The sequence below is a fragment of the Gasterosteus aculeatus genome, chromosome 13 (assembly GCF_964276395.1).
Source record: "Gasterosteus aculeatus chromosome 13, fGasAcu3.hap1.1, whole genome shotgun sequence".
Lineage (NCBI taxonomy): Eukaryota > Metazoa > Chordata > Actinopteri > Perciformes > Gasterosteidae > Gasterosteus > Gasterosteus aculeatus.
The window spans coordinates 15467799-15490293 of NC_135701.1; the positions used below are offsets into that span (position 1 = coordinate 15467799).

General features: G+C 44.3%; 1 protein-coding gene across 4 annotated transcripts in view; it reads left to right on the forward strand.

Moving 5' to 3' along the window:
* Positions 1 to 21228, forward strand: part of mvb12bb (multivesicular body subunit 12Bb) — a 34539-nt gene extending 13311 nt beyond the window's left edge. For 3 of the 4 annotated variants that reach the window (XM_040196130.2, XM_040196128.2, XM_078086889.1), the window contains exons 7-10: positions 4499 to 4560; positions 14855 to 14910; positions 15366 to 15425; positions 20992 to 21228. In XM_040196130.2, the coding sequence (XP_040052064.1) occupies positions 4499 to 4560; positions 14855 to 14910; positions 15366 to 15425; positions 20992 to 21033 (220 nt within the window). In that variant the 3' untranslated portion in view covers positions 21034 to 21228. Of the gene's footprint in view, positions 1 to 4498; positions 4561 to 14854; positions 14911 to 15365; positions 15596 to 20991 lie in introns of those variants that run through there. The other variant, XM_078086888.1, reaches the window with a different exon arrangement.
* Positions 21229 to 22495: the final 1267 nt, after the last annotated feature.

Consider the following 22495-nt stretch of genomic DNA (forward strand, 5'->3'; position numbering starts at 1 on the left):
TGTCACCGATTTCTAAACGGGTCTCCAGTCCTTCCTGATGGCCTATGTGAGTACAGTGCAGCTGTGTGTAGTATCACCCCTCTATGCTTTATTCATATTCAGTAAGGGAAAAATCCCCTCTTCCATGCCTCCTTCTCTCTCCATAACAGCTTTATGGCCTTTGGAGAATAGCGCCTCTTAAATTTAAGTGCTCTTTAAAGTCAGTGGAAAAGATGTTTTTAAATACAGTCAATAATGTGTACATTTTGAATGACCCATATAATTTTGAAAGCTACATTGATCCCTCTCAAATATCGAGTTGCCCCAGGCGGCTGGGGCTTGTTGGAGTTGTGTACGATCGTACGCTGCAGGGTTGTGGGTTTTTCAGCACTGGGGAGGCGCAGTCACCGCAGGGCGCCGCATCGTTATGGGATGCACGCAGTGATTGCATTTAGGCTCAGGGGCTGTGTTTGAATTGTTGTTTTTAGATATTTCTGTTTATTAATAACTCTTTTTTTGTGTTTGAATTAGTTTTCTAGAAAAGGCCTGTAAAAGGTAAATAATCTTATAGTTGGAGTTTGAAATACTCTCTCTTTCCGTGTCTACGCTGTTGGGATGGATAAACTAAAAGCGTAATAGCTTCCTGATAGTGAGTTTGAGTTTTAGTCAGCACCAAAACCACTACTGTCACTAAAACTGTACTACCAATATAGCTGAGTTTACTAAAAACCTCAATTATTCCAGCACTTTTTAATTGTGCGGAATGTGAAAATCACCCTGTCACGGTGTGGGTTTGTTTCCTGTTTTATTTTGTAGTTTCCTGCCTCGTTGTCCCTGGGTTAGCTTCACTTCCTGCTCTGTCATCCCTCCGTCCCTGATTGTTTCCACCTGTGTCCAATCACCTGCACCTTCCCAGTGTATTTAAAGCGTGTGTGTCTCTTGTCTCTGGTTCATTCAATGTGTTTGTAGTCCGGTGTAGACTGAATGTTTTTGGCGAGTTCTTGTTCCTGGTCTGTGGTTTCCCACCTGAGGCATTTTTTGATGTTGAACTTCAATAAAGGGTCATCATCAACTTGTCCGTTCAATATTCCCAAACGTTAATGAACACTCATACAATGCAAACAAAGGTAGAGGATCCTTACAGATTTTAGATATTCAGTCAACTAATGGATTTGCAGCTATGGAAGGAAAAACTATTTTATTCATGTCACATCCCACATAGAATTAAAAAGGTCTCAGGAAGTCTTCGACTTTGAGGGAATCTCAGGCAGGAACAAAGGAACGGACATTTCAAAAGTGCATGCGAGTTGTATCAGTTCAAGGATAAGCACTAACCCTAAAATAAAAACTTGTCATTGGCTCATCCTGTCGTGCCACTGAAGCCGTTGGGGAACTTGCCCGTTGAGCAATCTGCTGTTGCGAAAGTGCATTTTGAACCTTGTTGTGTTTAACGTCTTAATCGAGTTTGTCCGAAGCGCCTCGACCAGATTCAAAGCCTTTGGCTTGTTGTCTGTCACGAGCGACCGCACCAGCCGCTCCCTGACTTCATAATGTGGAAAACCTGAGCCATCCGTTCGCCTTTTAATGTGTCCAGTAAAGTACCCCCCCCCCTACTCTCCTGGCCAACGCTGCCATTTGTTCTCCTGATAAAACTGTCATTTCTGCTGAGGCTGATATCTGACCTCTGCAGCGACTGCCGGCATAAATGAGCCTTGTCCTAATATTGCAATTTCTTCCGCTTCACTCAGAATCAAGGTTTTTGACGTTTTCCCTTCGAATAGTACACACAGACACTTTTGCTTAAATCAAAACTGTACCGCGATAAAAAAAATGTCACGGCCAAGTGTCTCTTTGTTCTCCTTCCGTTGCCGTGGTTAGATTCTTTTTTAACGCGTGAGGCTGAGAGCCCATCAGTGTCACACCTGGCGCGCATATCAATACGTCTCGGATGGCGCCGTCTTCTACCTGTGACACTCCACAGGAGTATTGTATCAGCTTTCATCGCTCGCTGGTTAACCAAGACTTCCCGCTGCACGCGACTCCGGAGAGGAGAAAGACGCGCCTGCGACTGTCGCCTGACAGATCTCCCGTGTGAAGCATCGGGTGGGGGAACAATCGTCCCCGCTCATTACTTTCTTGTATTGGGGGGGGAAAAAGTTCCCCCCCCCAAAAAAAAGTAGCGCAGATCAAGCGGAGGTGTCAGGAGTGATCGGATGATCGGCCGAGATCCGATGAGCTCAGACTGTTCAGTGGTTCGCAAACCAAATTTGGAGAGATCCTCCTTTTCAACAGCTGACACGGAGCTTAAAGGAGGATAATGATGGGTGAGAAAGCAGCTCTGTCGGCACGTCGAGGAAGGTGCGGAGATGTTGTCACGGGGAAAAGGGCTGGATGCGTGTCAAAACAAGAGCTCTGGCTCCTCAGCGATATTACTCTCATCCCCCGTTTTACCTCTCCGCTGACTACCACTCGTCTGTCCCAGGCCGTCTCTCCCACTTTCCCGCCTCGCGTTTTCATCACAGGCGACTCTCTTCCTCGCTCCGCTCGGAACACGTTGGAGGACACCAGACAAAACGCAATCTGTCGAGGCGTAATTCGAGTTGTCAAGCGATCCTCCGTGTCGCGGTTTGCTTTGCCGCACTAATGTGATTTTAACCCCGGCAGATTTCATGGGAACATAAGACTCTTGATCCGCGTTTAATTACGTGAATCTTTCAGGCCGTGTTCCCAGTTTTACTGTAATTTGATGAGGAACTACACTGTAATTGAATATTCAAATTAGGAATATGTGTCAATATGGCTCTCTTTGCCTGAAATGAGGATTAATTGTTGTCAAAACTCCAGTGGCCGACATAATAGGAGCCCCAACACTGCTGTTGATCGGCGAATGCATTTGCCATGTTTTTGTTTTAAGAATTAGTTGTCTAATTGATTTGCCATATGTTACCCTCTCCAATGTACCTAAAATTGTATTTAGAAATCACCAATTTGGATTGAGACAGTTTTGTGTTGCAAACAGATGGGGAAAGCAACCCTGGAGGTTGCCTGCAGAAAAGCATTTCATGAGCAGCATTTCATTTCCCCGGTTTCACGCAGAGTCTTTGGGGTTTTAAGTACCTCTTATTCTTTCAGATATATGGATGAATAACCAGGCGTCATACTTTCTCTGCTCTCTTTTGCTTATTCATAGTTAATTAAGTATCAACAACACAGACGCCGTAAAAAAACGTTCAAACACACCAAAGACACGCAGACAGCCCCGTCCATCGGATGTCTCTGCTTTGAAAGACGTGTACCTTTCTTCCTCACCACTGGAATCAACCTTTTGAAAGGTAAAAGAAGTCTGCCTCCAATATGGCAATCGTTCCCGCTAGATTGATGCCAACCTTTTTAAAAATTCGCCATCGGCCCAGATTTAACGTGGCCAAATGCGGGTGTAGACGAGGAGAAGAAGAGTCGACCCTTTCGTTGCAAATAAAAAGAGTTGCAGACTCCAGCTCATAAATACCACAGCCTGTCACAAGTCCTGTTTTATTGCTTCTGATAGAAATGATTGCATTTATTTGTCTCATCCGGTGAGATAAGGCTTTGAAACCCACAACTCACGTGCATCTCTCATATGCAGATCTGCCATTAGTCTTGAATTTCAAGGTTTGGGATTTTACATCCCCACATAAGAATTATGTTTGCCATAAACAGGCCAACTACAGAACATGACGCAGGCGGCACACTTTGTTCTTTGCAACTTCACACCGGCTCGCTCCCAAGATCTCTCTGTCTTTCCACGAATTATCGCGGTTTGGTTCTTCTGCTCTACCTTGTTCTATTCGTCTTCAACCACAAACTCTTCAGACGCCGTGTCCACCAGTCAGAGTGAGCCCCTCCATAAAGATATCGCCGTCCACTTTGCATCATCATTATGAGATCATTTGTTTTATAATACAATCCCGGAGCTCATTTTACCCTCAGAGCGTGTCATGTTATGCGGCGCTCTCTCTCTCTCTCTCCAAGCTGTGAATAATTTTTTCTCCCCTGCTTGCTGTGGATTTATCGATCCGTAGGGGTGAGTCACGGGGTGTAATTCATGATAGCTTGATTGATGAGGATTTCAATCTTATATGGTTTGTTAACTTTCAACTGCCCACAAAGTGCATTCTGTGCTGTTTTCCGTAATACAAGGCCATGAAACGGTAAAAAACAAGACTTCCCTTGAATAATGGAATCTTTCAGTTTCTCCAGAATTTACAAGATCCTCCCCGAATCCCCTCGGTAAAAAGGTCTGTTCAAGCCCCTGGGCAGCTGAGGCCCAGTTTAACTTTTACCGTATTTCACCTCTTAGATCCATCTGCTTGCTTTTGTGACGAGATAAAAAAACGCCTTTTTGTAAGCGAGTGAGTGTCCCTGCATGCTGAACACATTCCAGGCGTTTTATTTGAACGTCCCAGAAACGGGTCTTTGGGCATAATAGTTTTTATTTATTTAGAATATTTTTATGACGCTGTTCTTTTCTTTCTGCCAGCTGGAGGAGCACGACGAGGCCGGACCACGAGCCCCCGAGCGGGGGCCACTACACTATGACAGGTAAATGTTACATTTGAAATGTACGCAATTCCTTATTATTTACGACTTCACTTAAGACAATTAAAGGGATTTAATAGCAACGCCCAAGATGCAGTAGGTCGTAAAACAGCTTGCTTTTATCGTCCCGCTGGAAGGCTTTGGGGTTCGCTCCAGCTATTTGGAGAAGAAGTTTGAACACATGTGCTCTGTGTACACTGAATGCCGTCCCCACGTGTACACGAAGGCGTTAGCTTGATCTACAAACGCTGCTGAGCCTAGATCTCCTCAGTGATGGATACTGTACAGCGCTTTGCTTATCCGAGCGAGCGTGACTTCCCCAGAGGAGCTCGGCATTACACTCAAGAGAACATTTAGCAGCTGTCAAAGACGATCTGTCACATGGCGTACTTACATACGTGCACCGTGCGTCGCACCGGACGGATTCGCCGCTTCTCTTGGCGGAGGAGAGAAACCTCGGAAAGGGAACAATGCTGCAGGACTAAAGCAGAGGGGAGGATAATTCGTTAGGAAGCAGAGCTTAGCTGTGATGGCCACAGAGCCACGCAAGAGAGCGTGTGATCCACACGAGGTGAAGCAGGCAGACGGGTTTTTATCCAGCTGGAGAGAGACACCATGTGGCGAGGATTCCTCCTGCTGCTCACATGCAGGCACACACAGGCGATATGCCACAGCACAGCCGGCCTTTTTAAAACAACACCAAATTAAAGAGTATTAAACAATCTGCTGTTTAAATAAATAAATAAAAAATCTAAATTGAAAGTGACTAAATTCTCATTGTTTTTTAATTTAGTTTTTTTTATGTTGACATATAAAAAAAAAAGCATTTTAATTGACAAGAAATGAAATACATTAACTCTGTTGCTATGGCTGCCATATTATAAGTTAGTCAAGACAAGTGTGGCCCTGAAGGAGCAGACATTTACACACAGCTGAGTGCTCCGTGGCACCGGGTGTGCGACTCCTCCGCTGGGACGGCGTTTGAGTGACAGTGAAGAACATGCACATACTGTACAGCGCGTTGCCAGCGCTCATCCTTTATCTGTAGAAAACTCTCCTTTGCAGCTGTGCACACTCTACCTTCACGTGTCCCTGCGCGGTTATAAAGGAGAGATGATAATGGAGTCAGCCGGAGATGGTTCTTGACTTTATTTCTTTTTTTTTTTTTTGCTTGAGGCCGTGTACTCGTCTGGCGTTGCAGCATCTCACTGTGCGTGTGAGAGAACGCGAGCCGCCTTCATTAACACCGGGCAGAGCCTGCGGACCAAGTGTGAGGTCGTAGCCGACAGCCTATTTGTGTTAATTGTTGCCGGTGGTTGGCCGGTGTGTGTGTTTGTATGTGCGTGTGTGTGTGTATGTGTGTGGGCTGACAGCTGGCCAGGTTCGAGTTGGTCTAAAACCATGTGCGCTCTGTCAGGGTTGTACAGGCGCCTTCTTTAGGATTGATGAATTGCCTGCTTTCTTGATTAAACCCTCCGTCACTTCCCAACAAAACAAAAACCCCAACAGAAAAAAAAAACCCAGAGCGAGTTGAGGGGAGGAGAGGTAACACGTCTGGTAAATCTGTCATCTGAAGTCACGTCGTGTACAGATGTGATGCGCAGGAGCTTTGACATTTATTACCAGAATATTAAAAACTAATTCACATTTATTTTGCAGCCCTTTTTTTTCAACTTGACAGTTCAAGCTCATTTGAAAAGTTATCAAGTTTTCATAGCAGCTCCGCCCTTTTGCTTTCTTCACCGGGCTGCTTTGATCCACGCCAAGTCCCTTCGCCAATTAGCTCTGTTATTCATTCTCTGACGGAAAAGCAGGAGAGTTTAAAGGTAATTAAACGCACGTTCATGAAATGTGTCTAAAAAGCATATGTTTGATAAAAAATGAATGCGAAAGTGCGAAGCCCTAAAATAGACCTATATGACGTGTTGCGTTCCAATCTCTCATCATTAGCTACGGGACAACGTACACTATTCAGCAGGCGTCCACCTGATCAGAAGGTAAACGTAATAAAAAATACAACATTTACATATCTATTGCATTAATCAAAAATAAATCCTGACATTGGCCCTGATCTAACGTAATATGGAGAGCAATTATTTCCCTATCCATTAGAGGGACTTCAATTAACATACAGCAGACAGTTCATCCTTCAGAGGAGGAGGAGGAGGAAAAAATAGGAGGCTCAAAATTAACTTGGGTTTGCAAAATATCTTGGCAGGATGACAGTGATTTTTGATTTTCAGGAAACAATATCGGAATTCTTATTAAACTACGTGCATCTGCTTTTAATTTGCTGCAAATAATTGGAAAATGCAATAGAGCTTTCCAATTAAAGCTCCACTTTATGCTGTTTAATAATACCCTCATAATATTATAGCTTATGAAATGACAGGTGAGTTGGTGTATGAATAAAACATAAAGCCCTGTAATAAGAGACAGAAAAAAAAAACGGGACAGTTGTTGGGGGGCTTTTAAATGCTCCACATAATTTGCATATATTAATCTCCCCTTTTCAGCCTTATCAAGTATTCCACTGTATTTGAAGTTAAAATAGTCGTGACAGGCAGGGGTGCGCTTCGTTTTTCCAAGGATTTATTACTTGTATAATTCTGGATCTTTAATAAGCCAATATGACTGATCCTCTGAGTTCTGTGGAATTTGGTTAATTGTTCCAGATGGTGCTCACTGATTATGCAAAATTACTTTATTTCTCCTCTTTTTTTTCCCCCAGCTACACCATTTCTTGATTGACTAACATGGAGAAAAAAGATTATTTTTGGCGCCGCACTTTCATTAAGAGGGTTCTCATCAGGTTTCAAACAAAAGTTCCATCTTATCTGCCTGTGTAGTTCCAGGCGAGGCTGTGCACGGGGAGGCTCTTATCTCAAACTGCTTCTGCACCGCTGGGGTTATATTTTAGAATAACACAATTCTTTAGTCTGAGGGATTAAAAAACACGATCTCTGCGTATAGCGACACAAAAGTTATTATGGTGTGCGCCTTTCTCTTTCTGCCGCAGAGATTGATGAAATTACTAAGCAGCGAGGCTGGTCATCCACTCGCGGCTCGGGCTCCATCCACAACTCACCAGCATTCTGTTTTGCATCAGCTAAACCGAGCTGAATGAATCATTTATGGAAGTGTTATGGGGGAGTATCGGCAGATTTACTGCCGAGCTTTTACTTTAGATGGAATGGGATTTCTATGAAGCCGATCTTGATGTCTGAAGTAATGCCAAAGCTTACATCAAGACATGAAAGGAACGCTCTTAAAAGCCTCGTTTTGCTTCTTAATTCCCCTGGTCAGCAAAAGGCAAAGTAGAGTGGGGGGTGGGGGGGAGTAAAGGGGGAAAGGGAATGGGGAAATACTATTTACACCTAATGTAGACTCACGCACACGTCCTCAAACTGTGTACTACTCTTTGCAACTAATGATATGAAGGACTTAATATTTGATGGCTTGTAAATTGCAATGTTTCAATTAAAGGTTTAATTATTCATTTAGTTTGAGCTTTTCATCCATTTCACTTATTCAAAAAGGAGAATAGTTTTAACATTTTAACAAAAAAAATCAATGCTGAGGAAAAAAAAACAGAAGGGAATAATAAATTCATAATTGTTTCCGTGCAACGAAATGTTGGGTCATGGAATAAGTTAAATTGGTGACTTCTTCAGACAAACTCTATTTCATAATTCTGGAATTTATGTGTACTTTTAAGAATATTTTCAAATCTGAAAAATGAAAACTTCAGAAAAAACACTATATACGTTTATATAAGTAACCTTTTTTGTGAGGAAATTACATTTAAAGTATGACCAGAGCCCAAAACGTTATACAAAGATCAAAGTTTCTGTTTTCATGCAGATTCTGTCTCCTCGGTCAAAAAGCATTTTAGGATTCAGCGGTTTAAACACTCTTTAATCCCGTCAGCGTTTATGGTACTGGATCAAAACTCTGATTGGGCTACCGAGGTTATTTTGGAAACATGATCGATCCCAGAGTGATGGTGCCATCAACTAGTTGGGGATCAACCCTGGAGGAATGGTAATGGAATTTTCTGACTGCAGCCTTGAAGCCCTCAGGGTTTCAGGACCTTTTATTGCAGTCAAATAAGAGACTTTAAATGGCCTGTGCATCTGCAGGCCGGACTGGACTCTGGAGTCTCATCCCTCATTGCCTTCTATCCATCCCTGAGATAGTAGCAGTGCTCCATTAGTTCCAGTGTCCAGACGTGGACAGCCTCAATGGATGAGCCTGTCACGGCTCCCTCGTTTGCCCCATGTACAGCGGGGTTTGTTATCACACATCTAATTAGAACTTGATAAAAAATATTTCACAAAAATCTAGTCATTAAATATAGTTTAAGGAGATTTATGGTCAAATATGCCTTAAAGATCTTTTAATGGCTCTGCGGACTTGTTAAGTTTGTAATTAATGATCTTCTAATACATACTGTGGTGTGATTTAGAAAGCACAATGAGATTCTGGGAATGAAGTCGTTTTGGAAAAGGGCATCTGGGGCTCCCAGAAGCTCCATTAAGTAGGTCTGATCGGACTGGTTTGCTTAAAGGCGTGCTGCAAGAAAAGTTCACACACATCAGCATCTTCGCGTGTGGACGGAGCCGTGTTTGTGGTGAGGTCCGAGGACAATCTCCTAATCATGGAACAGTTCCTTTGTCAGTAGTAAATGATTGTGTTTATATTTGAGTGATGTAAGAAGTCTTTCATCGGGGGGCCCACTAACCTACACGCAGTAAAACCAATACGAGAAAGCATATGTATCAAACGTAAATGTAAATGCAGCGCACTAATCACAGTCGCCTGTTCTGTCCGGAGAGTAATGGCGTCCTTATTAGCATAATTAATGACAAATGGCAGCGCAGCATTGGTGGATTGGTTGTAGGGGATGATGAATTAGTGGATGCCCGGGTTCCTGGCTGCCAAGGAGGCCTCTTTGGCTGTCACCCCTCCCGCTTCCACCCTGGCACAGTTCGTTACTCACCGTGTGAGATGCCACTTTACGTTGCCTGCTACTGTGAGCATGAAGAACTTAATAAAGCCACCAGAACCGCACAGGGCCCGCTGCTCTGCCCACAGTCCAGAGGGCAAGCAGCTCGGCGAGGGCCCGGGGGTTGTGGGGAGCAGGGGGGGGGTCGACTCCTGCAGCTGCACTGATCGAAACGGATCACAAGTCAGTCGCTACTTGAGCGGAACCGGGGGAGGGGGGTGGGGGGGCGTATGACCCGTTCTCCGGCGCTGGTGAGTGTTTCTTGTTAGGATTTCATGGGGCTCGCCACATCCCTCGCATCATTACGGGTTAGTTTGCCCACAGAACCGCTAATTAAGAGGGGATTTGTGTAATTGTGCCTTCTGCTGTGTCCCATCCGGCACTTGCAATTTACCGTCAGCCCTCTGCCAGCTTTTACACTTGTCCAGAGAGGCGTAGCCCGTTTATGCACACATTCTGCTGCACAGCTACCAGGCGCCACAGCTGGGGATCACTTCCAGTGCCATGGCAATGTCTTAAAAGACACCGTGCTGCCGATTAAAGTCTGATTGTCCATTTAATTTCATGCGAGCTTTCAATAGCCAGCCAGCGAGATCGGCTCTCCCACTGCTCCACCGGACCGCGGCGGACCGCTTTCAGAAACGCTTAATGCGGGTTTTGTAATTACACCAGGCCACTTAAGGCTTTTAGCACTTTGCCTTTACATGTACAGTGACCACATTGTCACAGATGCACACACCTCCTTATAGCACTCTGCGTTATGCAGCGGCGTCGCTGGCCAACTCACCATAGGTGTTGCTGGCTCTGCCCACTTTCTGGAAGAGTGATGGAGCGGCGCCCGACCGGGGGCGGCCTGCTGGCTGCCTAACCCACAACCAGATCTCAAGGACCGCTTGTCACAGATGGAAAAGTAAGTGGGTCATTCTACATAAGCTGGCCGTGTTGCATCCCTCTGGTAGGGAAAAAGAAATTAGCTGAATTTGACTGAGAAATGCGACCATAGATATATAGATAGTATTTTTAATCTCATTTTTGCATTCGTCATGTAAGTAAAACTACATCTACATGAATTGTTTTTCACTTGTTGGGGCATTTCTTAAACCTTTCAGAATAAGTTGACATTTTGTACAATTACATACCACTGTTTTATTTTTAAGTCATAATGGTAAATTAACGGAAAGCTTGTGTAAAATGGTCTCTTCTGTTTTCCCTCCATAGTTTCTCTCTTTAAACCTGAAGCAGCCCCAGCTTCATTGTTCCACTGGATATCTTAGCACAATGCTCCTAGCATTAAAGACATTTTGGATTTGTCCGTATTTGGACGAGATGGAATGAATATTTTAGTAAAAGCTAACTGACTGAATTGCAAGAGAAGCGTGCACACGGCACAGAGCGGGGAGACACGCTGCACACAGCTGGCAGAAACAAAAGAAACTCAACATAATTTCAGTAGTTTCTTTTTAGCTATCTATTTTGTATACATTGTACAATATTATATTACTCCATAGTAAACATTTCAATGATTTTAAGCATTGCAATCCCAGTTTTCCAACACATTGAAATTTTCCTTCACTCGTCTGTCTAGAGGGCTCGAAAAAGATAAAAGAAAAAGAATGGGTTTCATAGATCCATAGTCATTAAAAGAATCTGAAAATAGCAACTCGCTATCATCTGTTCTCATAGCACGGGTCAGGAGCTCTGACACCTCCAAAATTCCCCCTGTCAGAGTAGGGGGGCCATTTGTATTCTCTCTCATTAGGCAATTTGACTAATGACCTGCCGTGGCTGCAGAGCTACGAGGGACCCGGAGCCTCGCGCCCTCTTGCAGCAGCAGCAGCAGCCTGAACACACACCCTCTATTGGAATGGCACAGATGGCATGCCCGGGCGACAAAATAAACTACAATATGTCTCCGAGATGCTGTCAGGCCTGGGCACTATTTCTCATGTCAAGAGAGGGGCTAAGGGCTGTGAGTGGGCATAGGGGGTCCTCCTACAGCTCTCTACTCACCATTATCTGCAGAGGTGACAGAGAGCCGGGGTCTAGAATAGCATTTCCATGGTCTGCATAAGGAATCCGCCTCCAATTGAGAGTCACACCGACAGGGAAGGCACTGCGATGTCTAGTCTGGCTGCACAAAGAGAAAAGAGAGAAAAACATGCAATTGTTTTGGATGTTACAGCAGAATCTGGATGAAGCGCCGACGTGTTATTTCGAGCGGCTGTACTTATTATGTCTGTTATTTTTATGGTACCAAACAATAGAAATGGAGGAGTTCTATCCTTTGCGCTCGCAGATATTATTCCCCCGACTGTGACCTTCCCACTTAATGCAGGTGAGGCGAGACAGATTCAGGTAATCGTGCCAGACGGAGATCAATGCAATTCTGCCGAATTAGTGAAGCGTAAAATAAAAGTTCATCAACATTCCTAAAGTGTTACTCTTGAGTTGTGGTTCAGTTAATACGGGGTATGCTCCATCACCCACGCATATTTTTACATCAGTCAGTGTCTCAGCGCAACTCTGGTGTGGTTTGTGTGTGTAGAAGTATGTGTGTGTGTGATCGCCGGTGCGCTCGGCCATGTCTGTTCGAGCCATGGAGGTGCAATGTATGGCGCCGCTGAAGTCCTGGGTGACAGTGCATCCAACAATGGAAGAGTGAGGGATTAGTGCTCAGCCCAGCGTACGAGGGAGCCCTTCCCGCCCTGAAACAGCCATTCATCTGTGCCCAGGGGCTGCAGATGACAATGCAGCCATTGCTCATCGCACCTGACGGAGTCATTAATAAGGCGATGATCCACACGGGGCCCGTGCTGACTCCGTTCTTTACACTGCAATCACTCAAGCCACAGGGTCCTCCTTACTTAACGCCACCTCCGCGCTCACCGCCGCCGCCATCATCATCATCATCATCATCATCATGATCGCCATTGTACCAAAATTCCTGCCAGATGTTTTCATATTGACTGCACTCACATAGTCCAAAAGCCAAATAACTACCCGGTTCCCCACACTGCGATACAATCATGAGTTAATGGACTGGAGCCTGGCCGTTCCAGCAGCTACAACATGCTTCGTAGTGGGATTCCTGGTCAGGAGATTGGATTTACATTCTTTTTGCCCTTTGCACCTTCGGGTTTCTCCATGGTATCCATTCCGTAGCACGCAAGTCATCTCGCACGCGTCTCCATTTATCTGGGTGGAAGATGGCCTCTCTGGTATAGATGGCGGTGGAATACAAAGTGAGATCTGGTTTTAAATGTAATCCTTGAGCAATAAAAAAAAAAAAAAAAGAACTCTGTGGCCTTCAGCTCTGCATTCATCCGTCTGCACCACGCAGATCCATCAGCCGCTACAATCTCGGCTTTCCGTTGCTGGCTATTGATTCAAATGCATTCTCCCTGCCTGCCTCTGCCGGGCGCCGGTGCTCCCAGCGACACTCGAGAGCATGTTTGTTCACTTGTTTTTATGAGCTTGAACAAGTCATTGCACTTACCCAATCGCCTTGGTTTTATTTGTTGCTTCAAATGGCCACATATCCACAGGCCCTGCATGGTGGGTGTAAAGGCTGGGGAATGGAAGAGCCCCTGGGTGAGTGGGAAAGGGGGGGATCATCCTTTCACCAGCCATGCTAGTGGCAAAGCTACGAGGATGGCAGATTGGTCCACCTCTTTGACCCTGATGTAAATATCCCAACAGCGGTTGGATTGTCATATCAATTTGTACGGACAATCCTAATGGTTTTGGTGACTTTACCCCAAAGAGCCACCATGATAATGATAATATGAGGTTTGTATTTGTATCTTTAAGTGAAATATTACAGCACCTAATCAGTGGAATCCAATTGAATGTGTTGCAGACATTAATGCCCCCTTCTGGATGAATGGTAATAACTCAGCGCCATCATCAGGTCAAAATTGTATGACCATATTACAATTGTTTTAAATATTTTGCTTAATGACTAAATACGAGCAACATTGTTCTTTTTAATTTGTGGTGCTTTTTATTTGTCGCAGCGACATGGTAAACTTGGGCTAACGATAAGCAGGTTTCATCTTTACTTTTAGCATTGCCCTTGTTGTTGTTGTCAGTACTATTTAGCTCAAAGGAAGCACTGCGGCGCCGGCGTGCAGCCCCACGGAGCGGCTCGCACGGCCGTGGACTCTCTTATTACCACATTTTAACTGTGGGATATGAAAGCCAGGAAAGTAAATAGGCTTCCCCGTGGTCAGAAGTGTGAAGGTCATGCTGTGATTACAAAGATCACATTCTACTTCACATGTGTGCAAAGTGCCAAACCGTGGACTTGTGCAATAACCAAGAAAGGAAAGCTGGTCACATAAGTGTCGAAGTGTTCATACTTTGTAATATTGCTGTGAACAGGAAAGGCTCCAAAACGATGACTCATGAACAGCCCCGACTCACATTTATGAGTTCCTCTTCCTGTGCCAGCGGCCCGATGGACTGTGGGTAAAAGGAAGCTCGGCCTCTTGATACTTCGGGGGCTCCTGTCGAAGCCAACAGGCAGCAAGTTTTGTGTCTCCAGATTTGGGAGTTTTATAATGAAGCCGAGCAGCTGCGCTTTCCCCCCTTCAGTCTGGAAACGAGAGGCTTTGTGTCCCCTGTCACCCTGTGTTAATTTGGGCCCTAATGTATTTTATAAACAAAGAGCTGCTCTCTAGCCTGACAGTCGTGACACCTTGATTCCAGTGCAGGATGCATGCTGCACGGGGTTACACCATTAATAATCAACTGGCAGCCATCGCACCATTTTAACCACGATCATTATGATAAAGGGCATACACTTAATTACAGGCCTGCTTAATTATAGCTCTGTTGAAGCTCGTTTGTTTGGTCAAATGCTAATTATACCACCACGCTCTTGGCAAGTCCTCATTTCAATCCACTTTTTCGCCCGCTCAACAGTGTCGCTTATTTTCATGCAAATTTGATATCTGGCGAATGTTTTGTTTCCCTTTTCTGTGCCTAGTGTGAGCGCCGTCTTTGTTTCCGAGGTGAACATCTCCCCGACAAGACGGAATCGGGAATAATCAAGAGTAATTAAAGTGGGAGAGGGTTGAGAAAGGGCTGGGCTGCAGGAGAGGGTGGAGGTGCTCCAATAGACGGAGCCTTTCATCCTCTCTGCATAGACGGAGGGAGGGGAGCTTGATAGCTTTGTTGTTCTATAAACCCACGCTTAGTCTCAAGAACGGGGGGTTTAATATATGTTTGTGTGTTTATTTGTCCACCTTAAACTTGTTTAACTGTTTTTTCTTACCTCCTTCACAGCGCTGGACGATGTGCCCTTTGCGATCGCCGAGAAGTTTCATGAAAACCCCAAAGAGGTAAAAACGCCTTTGAGAAATGAGGGACCAAACGCAAAATGGTTGCTTGGTGACAAATGGCGTGAGTGATTGTGAAAGTTACTTTTCCTGTAACACGACGCGTAGTCGTGTTAGTATTTGGTCCTCCCTCACAATACGCGGCCATTAGCCCTTCCTCCTTGCTCTCCTTTCCTTTCCTGTGCCCTCCTTTTCATTCCTTGCCTTTCCTCCAGACTGAGTGATGAATGCGTGCAGTCAGGCAGGGCCGGCTCAATGCAGTCCATTTGGCGAGCTGGCAGCGGTTGTCACTATAGCCCCGTTTGTATTGACACTGAGAGGGAGAGGATTAAAGATTTTAAGCATGCTTACTTAGCCACGAGCCTAACCGCCATGTTTCTTGTGTGCTTTTTTTTTCTTCTTCTTCTTCTTCTCCTTCGTCCTCCTCTCCCTCCTCCTCTCCCTGCTTTTGATTTCAGATGCAGCGAGTCAATTTAATGGGCATTACGATCAAATCCCTGGCAGAGATCGAGGAGGAAGTGAGTAGAGGCTGCAACGCTCGGCTGCCGCTGACGCCGCTGGCCCAGAATGCAAAGCAAACGGTCTTGGGGTTGTAATTAAGTGTCTGAGACAGCGAGGCCCTGTTGGCTCCACTAAGCCCCGATTGAATAAAAGCATGGCCAGGCAAGGCAGCCATTCTCTCTTGAAAGCGCCGTCTTCTGTTCCAAAACACTTGACTTCTCCAATTCTTCTCTCAAACAGCTCAATCGAGCACAGTGCTGCAGATCCCCGGGACCTTTTTTTTTCCGGTCAGATTCTTCATGTCTAACTTTTCGAGTCTCCAAAATCAACCTCATGTCCAGTTGCCAAAATGAAGTTTGAGATCATGCAGAGCAAATAAAAGCGCTACAAAGTCCTCCCCGTTTCTGATGAAACGTTGTAGCCTGCAGGCATTCGTAGGAGGATAATCATCTGTGTGCAGCCCATGTGTTGGTGCGAAAGAGTCGGCTTGTGTGTGTGCGTCTGTGTGTGTGTGCGTGCGTGCGCTTTAAAGAGAGTGACAACCCCCCTTCTCTCTCATTAGCACGGTATCTTGGTATCAGAACTGCCAGGAAGTGACAGACCACTGTAAAAGAACAGGTGCTGTTGGGTTTGAGATGTGTTACAGAGCAAACACTCCCTCATCAAACCGGGTGTCTGTTCTGCACTCTGCCTCTGTCTTCTGTCACATACTATCCAAATCACACGGAGTCGCCATCTTGTCACATGGTCATCTGAATGAAGCTCATTGTCAGCGAAGGTATTAATGGCGCGTGTGTTTGTGTGCGTGTGTGTGTGTGTTTTCCAGGGTGGAGACAGGCTGGCTGCTCATCCTATACGGTCTTGTCTTTTTTGTCTCTCCCTCCTCTCCTCTCCTTCTCGGAGAGAGTGTGATTAGCAGAAGGACACATGGTGAGCTGAGCTGGGGAAGGGAAGGGAGAGGACATGAGAAATCATTAATTACAGCCGCGCTGGAGCTGATGAAGTAAATGTGAGATAGTGTAACACACAGGATTTAGTGAAGTGGACGACAGCACAAGATTAATGGCGGGGCCGGGCTGATGAGGATGAAGTCACAGCTTAGCTTGATAATTAGTTTCCAAGTGGAAACATCCCTCACCATTGTGTTATTTTGAATTCTCCCCTGTTATTATTATAGCACACAATATCAGCAGAACAAGGAGGGACATATAGTCAGCGATATTCTCGCAAACATGTTGGACAGGAGAGGTGTTTTTTTTGGAAAGTGATGCCTGTCTGAATCTTGGTATTTTCTCCTTTTTCTTTGTCTGTTTTTCCTCTGTTGGCCCCTAAATTGAATAACCACAATGTTTTCTGGACTCAAGGCCCCTGCAGACGTAGCAGCTCATTCTAAGTAATATGAAAAGATTAAAAAAACAAAACAATATATGGATCCCCAGAAAGAAACGGTGTCATCTTTTCGAGCGGCTCCTTCTTCTGTTGTCCAGAAGAGGTCACTGTGTCTGTGCTCGACTCTTTTTATTTAAACTGGAGGCGAACACAGAAACCTAATTGCCTCTTTCTAAACCCATTAAAAAAAGATAGATTTATGAAAGAGATGTAATAGCAGGAATTGTACATATGCACATGTAATTGAGGAAAGCTGTTGTAATCGCAGCCACAGTTGCAGATAAGAGCATTTCCTAACAGGCATCACTTAAGCCGTGTCTCGGATGATGTTGGTTCCAGCAATTAGGCATTCTTCCCATTTCCCAAATGACTCACAAAACTTGCGGATATTATAATTGCTTTTAGCCACGCATATCTAATTTGTGTCTTTTTAAGTGTTAATTAGTACGCGATTTAAAGTGACATCTTTATGTAGTTTGCTCCCCTGAAAAATGTTGTTGGCGGCTGGCTAATGATTTTCAGAGGGAGGACGCTAGTGTGGAAACGCACACGCGACAGGGTTTTCATTAGCACCTGTGTATGATGGGCTCTCGGTGTTTGTCGGCAGTTACCAGGCTGCGTGTGTATTCCTGTGCCTGCGCGTTTGCTGGTGTGCGTTGCCGTGTGGATGTACCGAGGGGCAGTAGTGTACAGGGGGGGGTACGTGAGGGGTGTGAGAGGGAGAGCTCCAAATAGAGGTGCAATTAATGAAGACAACATGTCACATATTTTTGGCAGCGGAGCAGGGGCAGGAAATGAAGCCCTGCTCGTCTGGGTGACTGCCGCCCATGTTCTGGTGTGTCACTGCCCTGTCAGCGTGTGTATAAAACTGGCAGACATTGATACATGCTCTCCCTGATAACACCCCATTCCCCCATCCATCATCCCCACACACACACACACCTTATTTATTCACCGGGCCAGATGTTAAGAGTGAATTTTTGTGTGGTGGGGGGCTGAATTTCTTCCCAACTAACATGCTTGTGATATGTGACAGGTTCTGGGTAACTTGCAGCTTCCCCTCGAGTAGATGAGAATCTGGGAAGGTGGCGTTTTGATCAGGAACTCGGTCTGAGCCTCTGTGGCGCCGTGGCTTCTGTTTGAGATTTGGAAACTTATTTCAGTGATCATACAGCGTCACCTAGTGCTGTTCTGCAGTAATGCAACGGCCCAACTTGTTGATTTGAGCACCACCTTGTCTCCCAATACACAAAATCATTATATTGTTATAGCTCGGCTTTCACCTAATCAAAGGTTATTGTTCAGTGTGTGTTTTCACATTGACATTGTGGATAATTCACTCTACTTTGGAACTTTGTCTTTCGTATCATCATCATCATGTATTCAAAAAATGGATTTAGATGATAGATTTTGTAAAATGTCTGAGTACTTCTGGAAGCTACAAAGGTTTCTGGGGAATGCAGATCAAACTTCTTCACTTCCATTAGCAATTCTGTCCCTCAGCACATCTGTATACCAAATACCGATTCAGTACCAGGGCTCACTATTCCATCCTCTTTAACATCTGTATACCAAATACCGATCCAGTAGCAGGGCTCACTATTCCATCCTCTTTAACATCTGTATACCAGATACCGATCCAGTACCAGGGCTCACTATTCCATCCTCTTTAACATCTGTATACCAGATACCGATCCAGTACCAGGGCTCACTATTCCATCCTCTTTAACATCTGTATACCAGGTACCGATCCAGTACCAGGGCTCACTATTCCATCCTCTTTAACATCTGTATACCAGATACCGATCCAGTACCAGGGCTCACTATTCCATCCTCTTTAACATCTGTATACCAGATACCGATCCAGTACCAGGGCTCACTATTCTATCCTCTTTAACATCTGTATACCAAATACTGATCCAGTACCAGGGCTCACTATTCCATCCTCCTTAACATCTGTATACCAAATACTGATCCAGTACCAGGGCTCACTATTCCATCCTCTTTAACATCTGTATACCAAATACTGATCCAGTACCAGGGCTCACTATTCTATCCTCTTTAACATCTGTATACCAGATACCGATCCAGTACGAGGGCTCACTAATCCATCCTCTTTAACATCTGTATACCAAATACTGATCCAGTACCAGGGCTCACTGTTACATCCTCTTTAACATCTGTATACCAAATACTGATCCAGTACCAGGGCTCACTATTCCATCCTCTTTAACATCTGTATACCAAATACTGATCCAGTACCAGGGCTCACTGTTACATCCTCTTTAACATCTGTATACCAAATACTGATCCAATACCATGGCTCACTATTCTATCCTCTTTAACATCTGTATACCAGATACCGATCCAGTACCAGGGCTCACTATTCCATCCTCTTTAACATCTGTATACCAGATACCGATCCAGTACCAGGGCTCACTATTCTATCCTCTTTAACATCTGTATACCAAATACTGATCCAGTACCAGGGCTCACTATTCCATCCTCTTTAACATCTGTATACCAAATACTGATCCAGTACCAGGGCTCACTATTCTATCCTCTTTAACATCTGTATACCAGATACCGATCCAGTACCAGGGCTCACTATTCCATCCTCCTTAACATCTGTATACCAAATACTGATCCAGTACCAGGGCTCACTATTCCATCCTCTTTAACATCTGTATACCAAATACTGATCCAGTACCAGGGCTCACTATTCCATCCTCTTTAACATCTGTATACCAAATACTGATCCAGTACCAGGGCTCACTATTCTATCCTCTTTAACATCTGTATACCAGATACCGATCCAGTACGAGGGCTCACTAATCCATCCTCTTTAACATCTGTATACCAGATACTAATCCAGTACCAGGGCTCACTGTTACATCCTCTTTAACATCTGTATACCAAATACTAATCCAGTACCAGGGCTCACTGTTACATCCTCTTTAACATCTGTATACCAAATACTGATCCAGTACCAGGGCTCACTATTCCATCCTCTTTAACATCTGTATACCAAATACTGATCCAGTACCAGGGCTCACTATTCCATCCTCTTTAACATCTGTATACCAAATACTGATCCAGTACCAGGGCTCACTGTTACATCCTCTTTAACATCTGTATACCAAATACTGATCCAGTACCAGGGCTCACTGTTACATCCTCTTTAACATCTGTATACCAAATACTGATCCAATACCATGGCTCACTATTCTATCCTCTTTAACATCTGTATACCAGATACCGATCCAGTACGAGGGCTCACTATTCCATCCTCTTTAACATCTGTATACCAAATACTGATCCAGTACCAGGGCTCACTATTCCATCCTCTTTAATATCTGTATACCAAATACCGATCCAGTACCGGGGCTCACTGTTACATCCTCTTTAACATCTGTATACCAAATACTGATCCAGTACCAGGGCTCACTGTTACATCCTCTTTAACATCTGTATACCAAATACTGATCCAGTACCAGGGCTCACTGTTACATCCTCTTTAACATCTGTATACCAAATACTGATCCAGTACCAGGGCTCACTGTTACATCCTCTTTAACATCTGTATACCAGATACCGATCCAGTACCAGGGCTCACTATTCCATCCTCTTTAACATCTGTATACCAAATACTGATCCAGTACCAGGGCTCACTGTTACATCCTCTTGAAGGGAAACTCACAAATGATTGTTATGTGAGGTGGATCTATGTTTCCTTTCACCCTACAACGGTGTTACCTCCATTTCTCATATTTTGACAAAATAAGTAATGTGTGTATATATATATATATATATATAATGCAGATACATTCATGATTTACAGAATCAATGTAACAGCAAAAAAGAATGTGGTTGTCGTTTCATGTCCATGCTATGCCAGCAGGGGGCAGTGTTTGGTTGTATTTTACTGTAAGTAAAGGTATCAGTGGCGCGCGCGTGTGTTAGCATGTTACTGTAGGTGTAATATTAGGCCTCTAGTCTTGAAGAAGGGGAATCCGATTTCAATCACAAATGTTGTGTTGATAGCTCAACTTAATATCAGTTAATACATTTAATAGAGCTGCAGAAATGTTTGTTGCTTTCTCAGTTTCCAGTTTTTGATAATTGTTTTCATTAATCATTAAGGCGGTGCAGTTGGATAATAAATTGGTTCTGCTCTTAATCCTTCTCCTGCAGTTTCACTACAACTTCACCACGGAGCGGAGCGTTGCTGTGTGACTTTCCACCCAGACTGAAACACTACAGGCGGAATAATTGTAATGTTGGAATTAAGAAAAGGTCCCAGTTACACCGTGATTGTAAATTGTGTAATTTAAGACAGCAAAAGTATTTTTTACAGTGATTCAATTCTTGGACGTATTTGGATGTACAACTGTGCACATAAAATTTTAAAAGATTTTCAACTTTTCTAAATGTGTTCTGTCTTATCTTACTCCGATAGTCAAACAAAGGATGTCATCCCCAAGGCAAACCAGCTAATAACAAGTATCCCTGCACGGATTAATTCATAAAAGCCTGTGTGCTGTGACTCACACTTTGCTCGTCAGAGTTTACAGGGTCGTGCTGACAGTGAGTAGCAGTCAGGGAGGACGAAAGGGAGCGGAGATCAGCCTCATCACACGCAAACCGGCTCCTCTGATGCTCGTTTTCCAGCCGAAGCATCTATCCGTCACAAAGTTCATCATGGGCAGCGAGCGGAGCCCAGAGACGCCTTTTAGCAGAGACGTCAGCACTGACTCCTCTCCCTAAGGAAGAGAATGAACCCACTTCCACCTCTTTGTGGCTCATTATTGGCACTCAAGTGTGGTGTTTGGACTGGTTGGACCAATTTTTTTTGCAATATTTTATATCCACAAACCCTCATTTCCTGAATATCCAAAACACAGAAATATTTCTGAAAATGATTTTTTGTTCAGAAGCAGAATTTACTCTTGGACACCAAAACAATCCTCTTACATCTGTCATTTGCAAATAATTAACTTGTCTGAATCCATTTGCACATTTCTGCAGATTTAATCAGTATTAGAAACTCATGAATGTCCCTGTTTGTGAGTCTGCTAACACTCACAGCAACTGTCTTCCCCTGGATTTGGGCGTTCACAGGTGACCGATGAAGCCTATACAGCGGATGACAACGATCCTCGTGCCTCTGCGTTAACGCCTCTGTTCTGCCGCTGAAATCAGCGCGACGGCCTGAAGAACCCTCTGCAGGGAAACGGCTTTCACGCTCCCTCACGAAGGTGACACTCATGACGGGCTGAGACAGCCCTCCTCCCTGCTGTGCACAGAGTGCATGCATGCAGTGTGCCGTGGGTATCCTGATGCACACACACACACACAAGCAAAGCCTCACCTTTTCACTATTACTCCTTAGGGATACACGTGAGTAAAACTCAACAACTAATAATGTCTAATAAATAAAAAATTTGATTGTGTTGTTTAATCTTACAGTGTTTAGAAGTAATTCATGGCATATATTTGTACGATGAAAAATTAAAACAATATTGAGCAATATAGCTACTTTTTAACTATAATTCCCTCAAGAAAGGTAAATATTGTTGGTCTATTTTGAAGGTTTTTACATCAGAAGAAACAAGTTGACCATTTCCAAATCCTATTTATTCATACCATTATTTTTATATATATATGTATCTTGTGCTCAATGTGAGCAGCCCTCGGA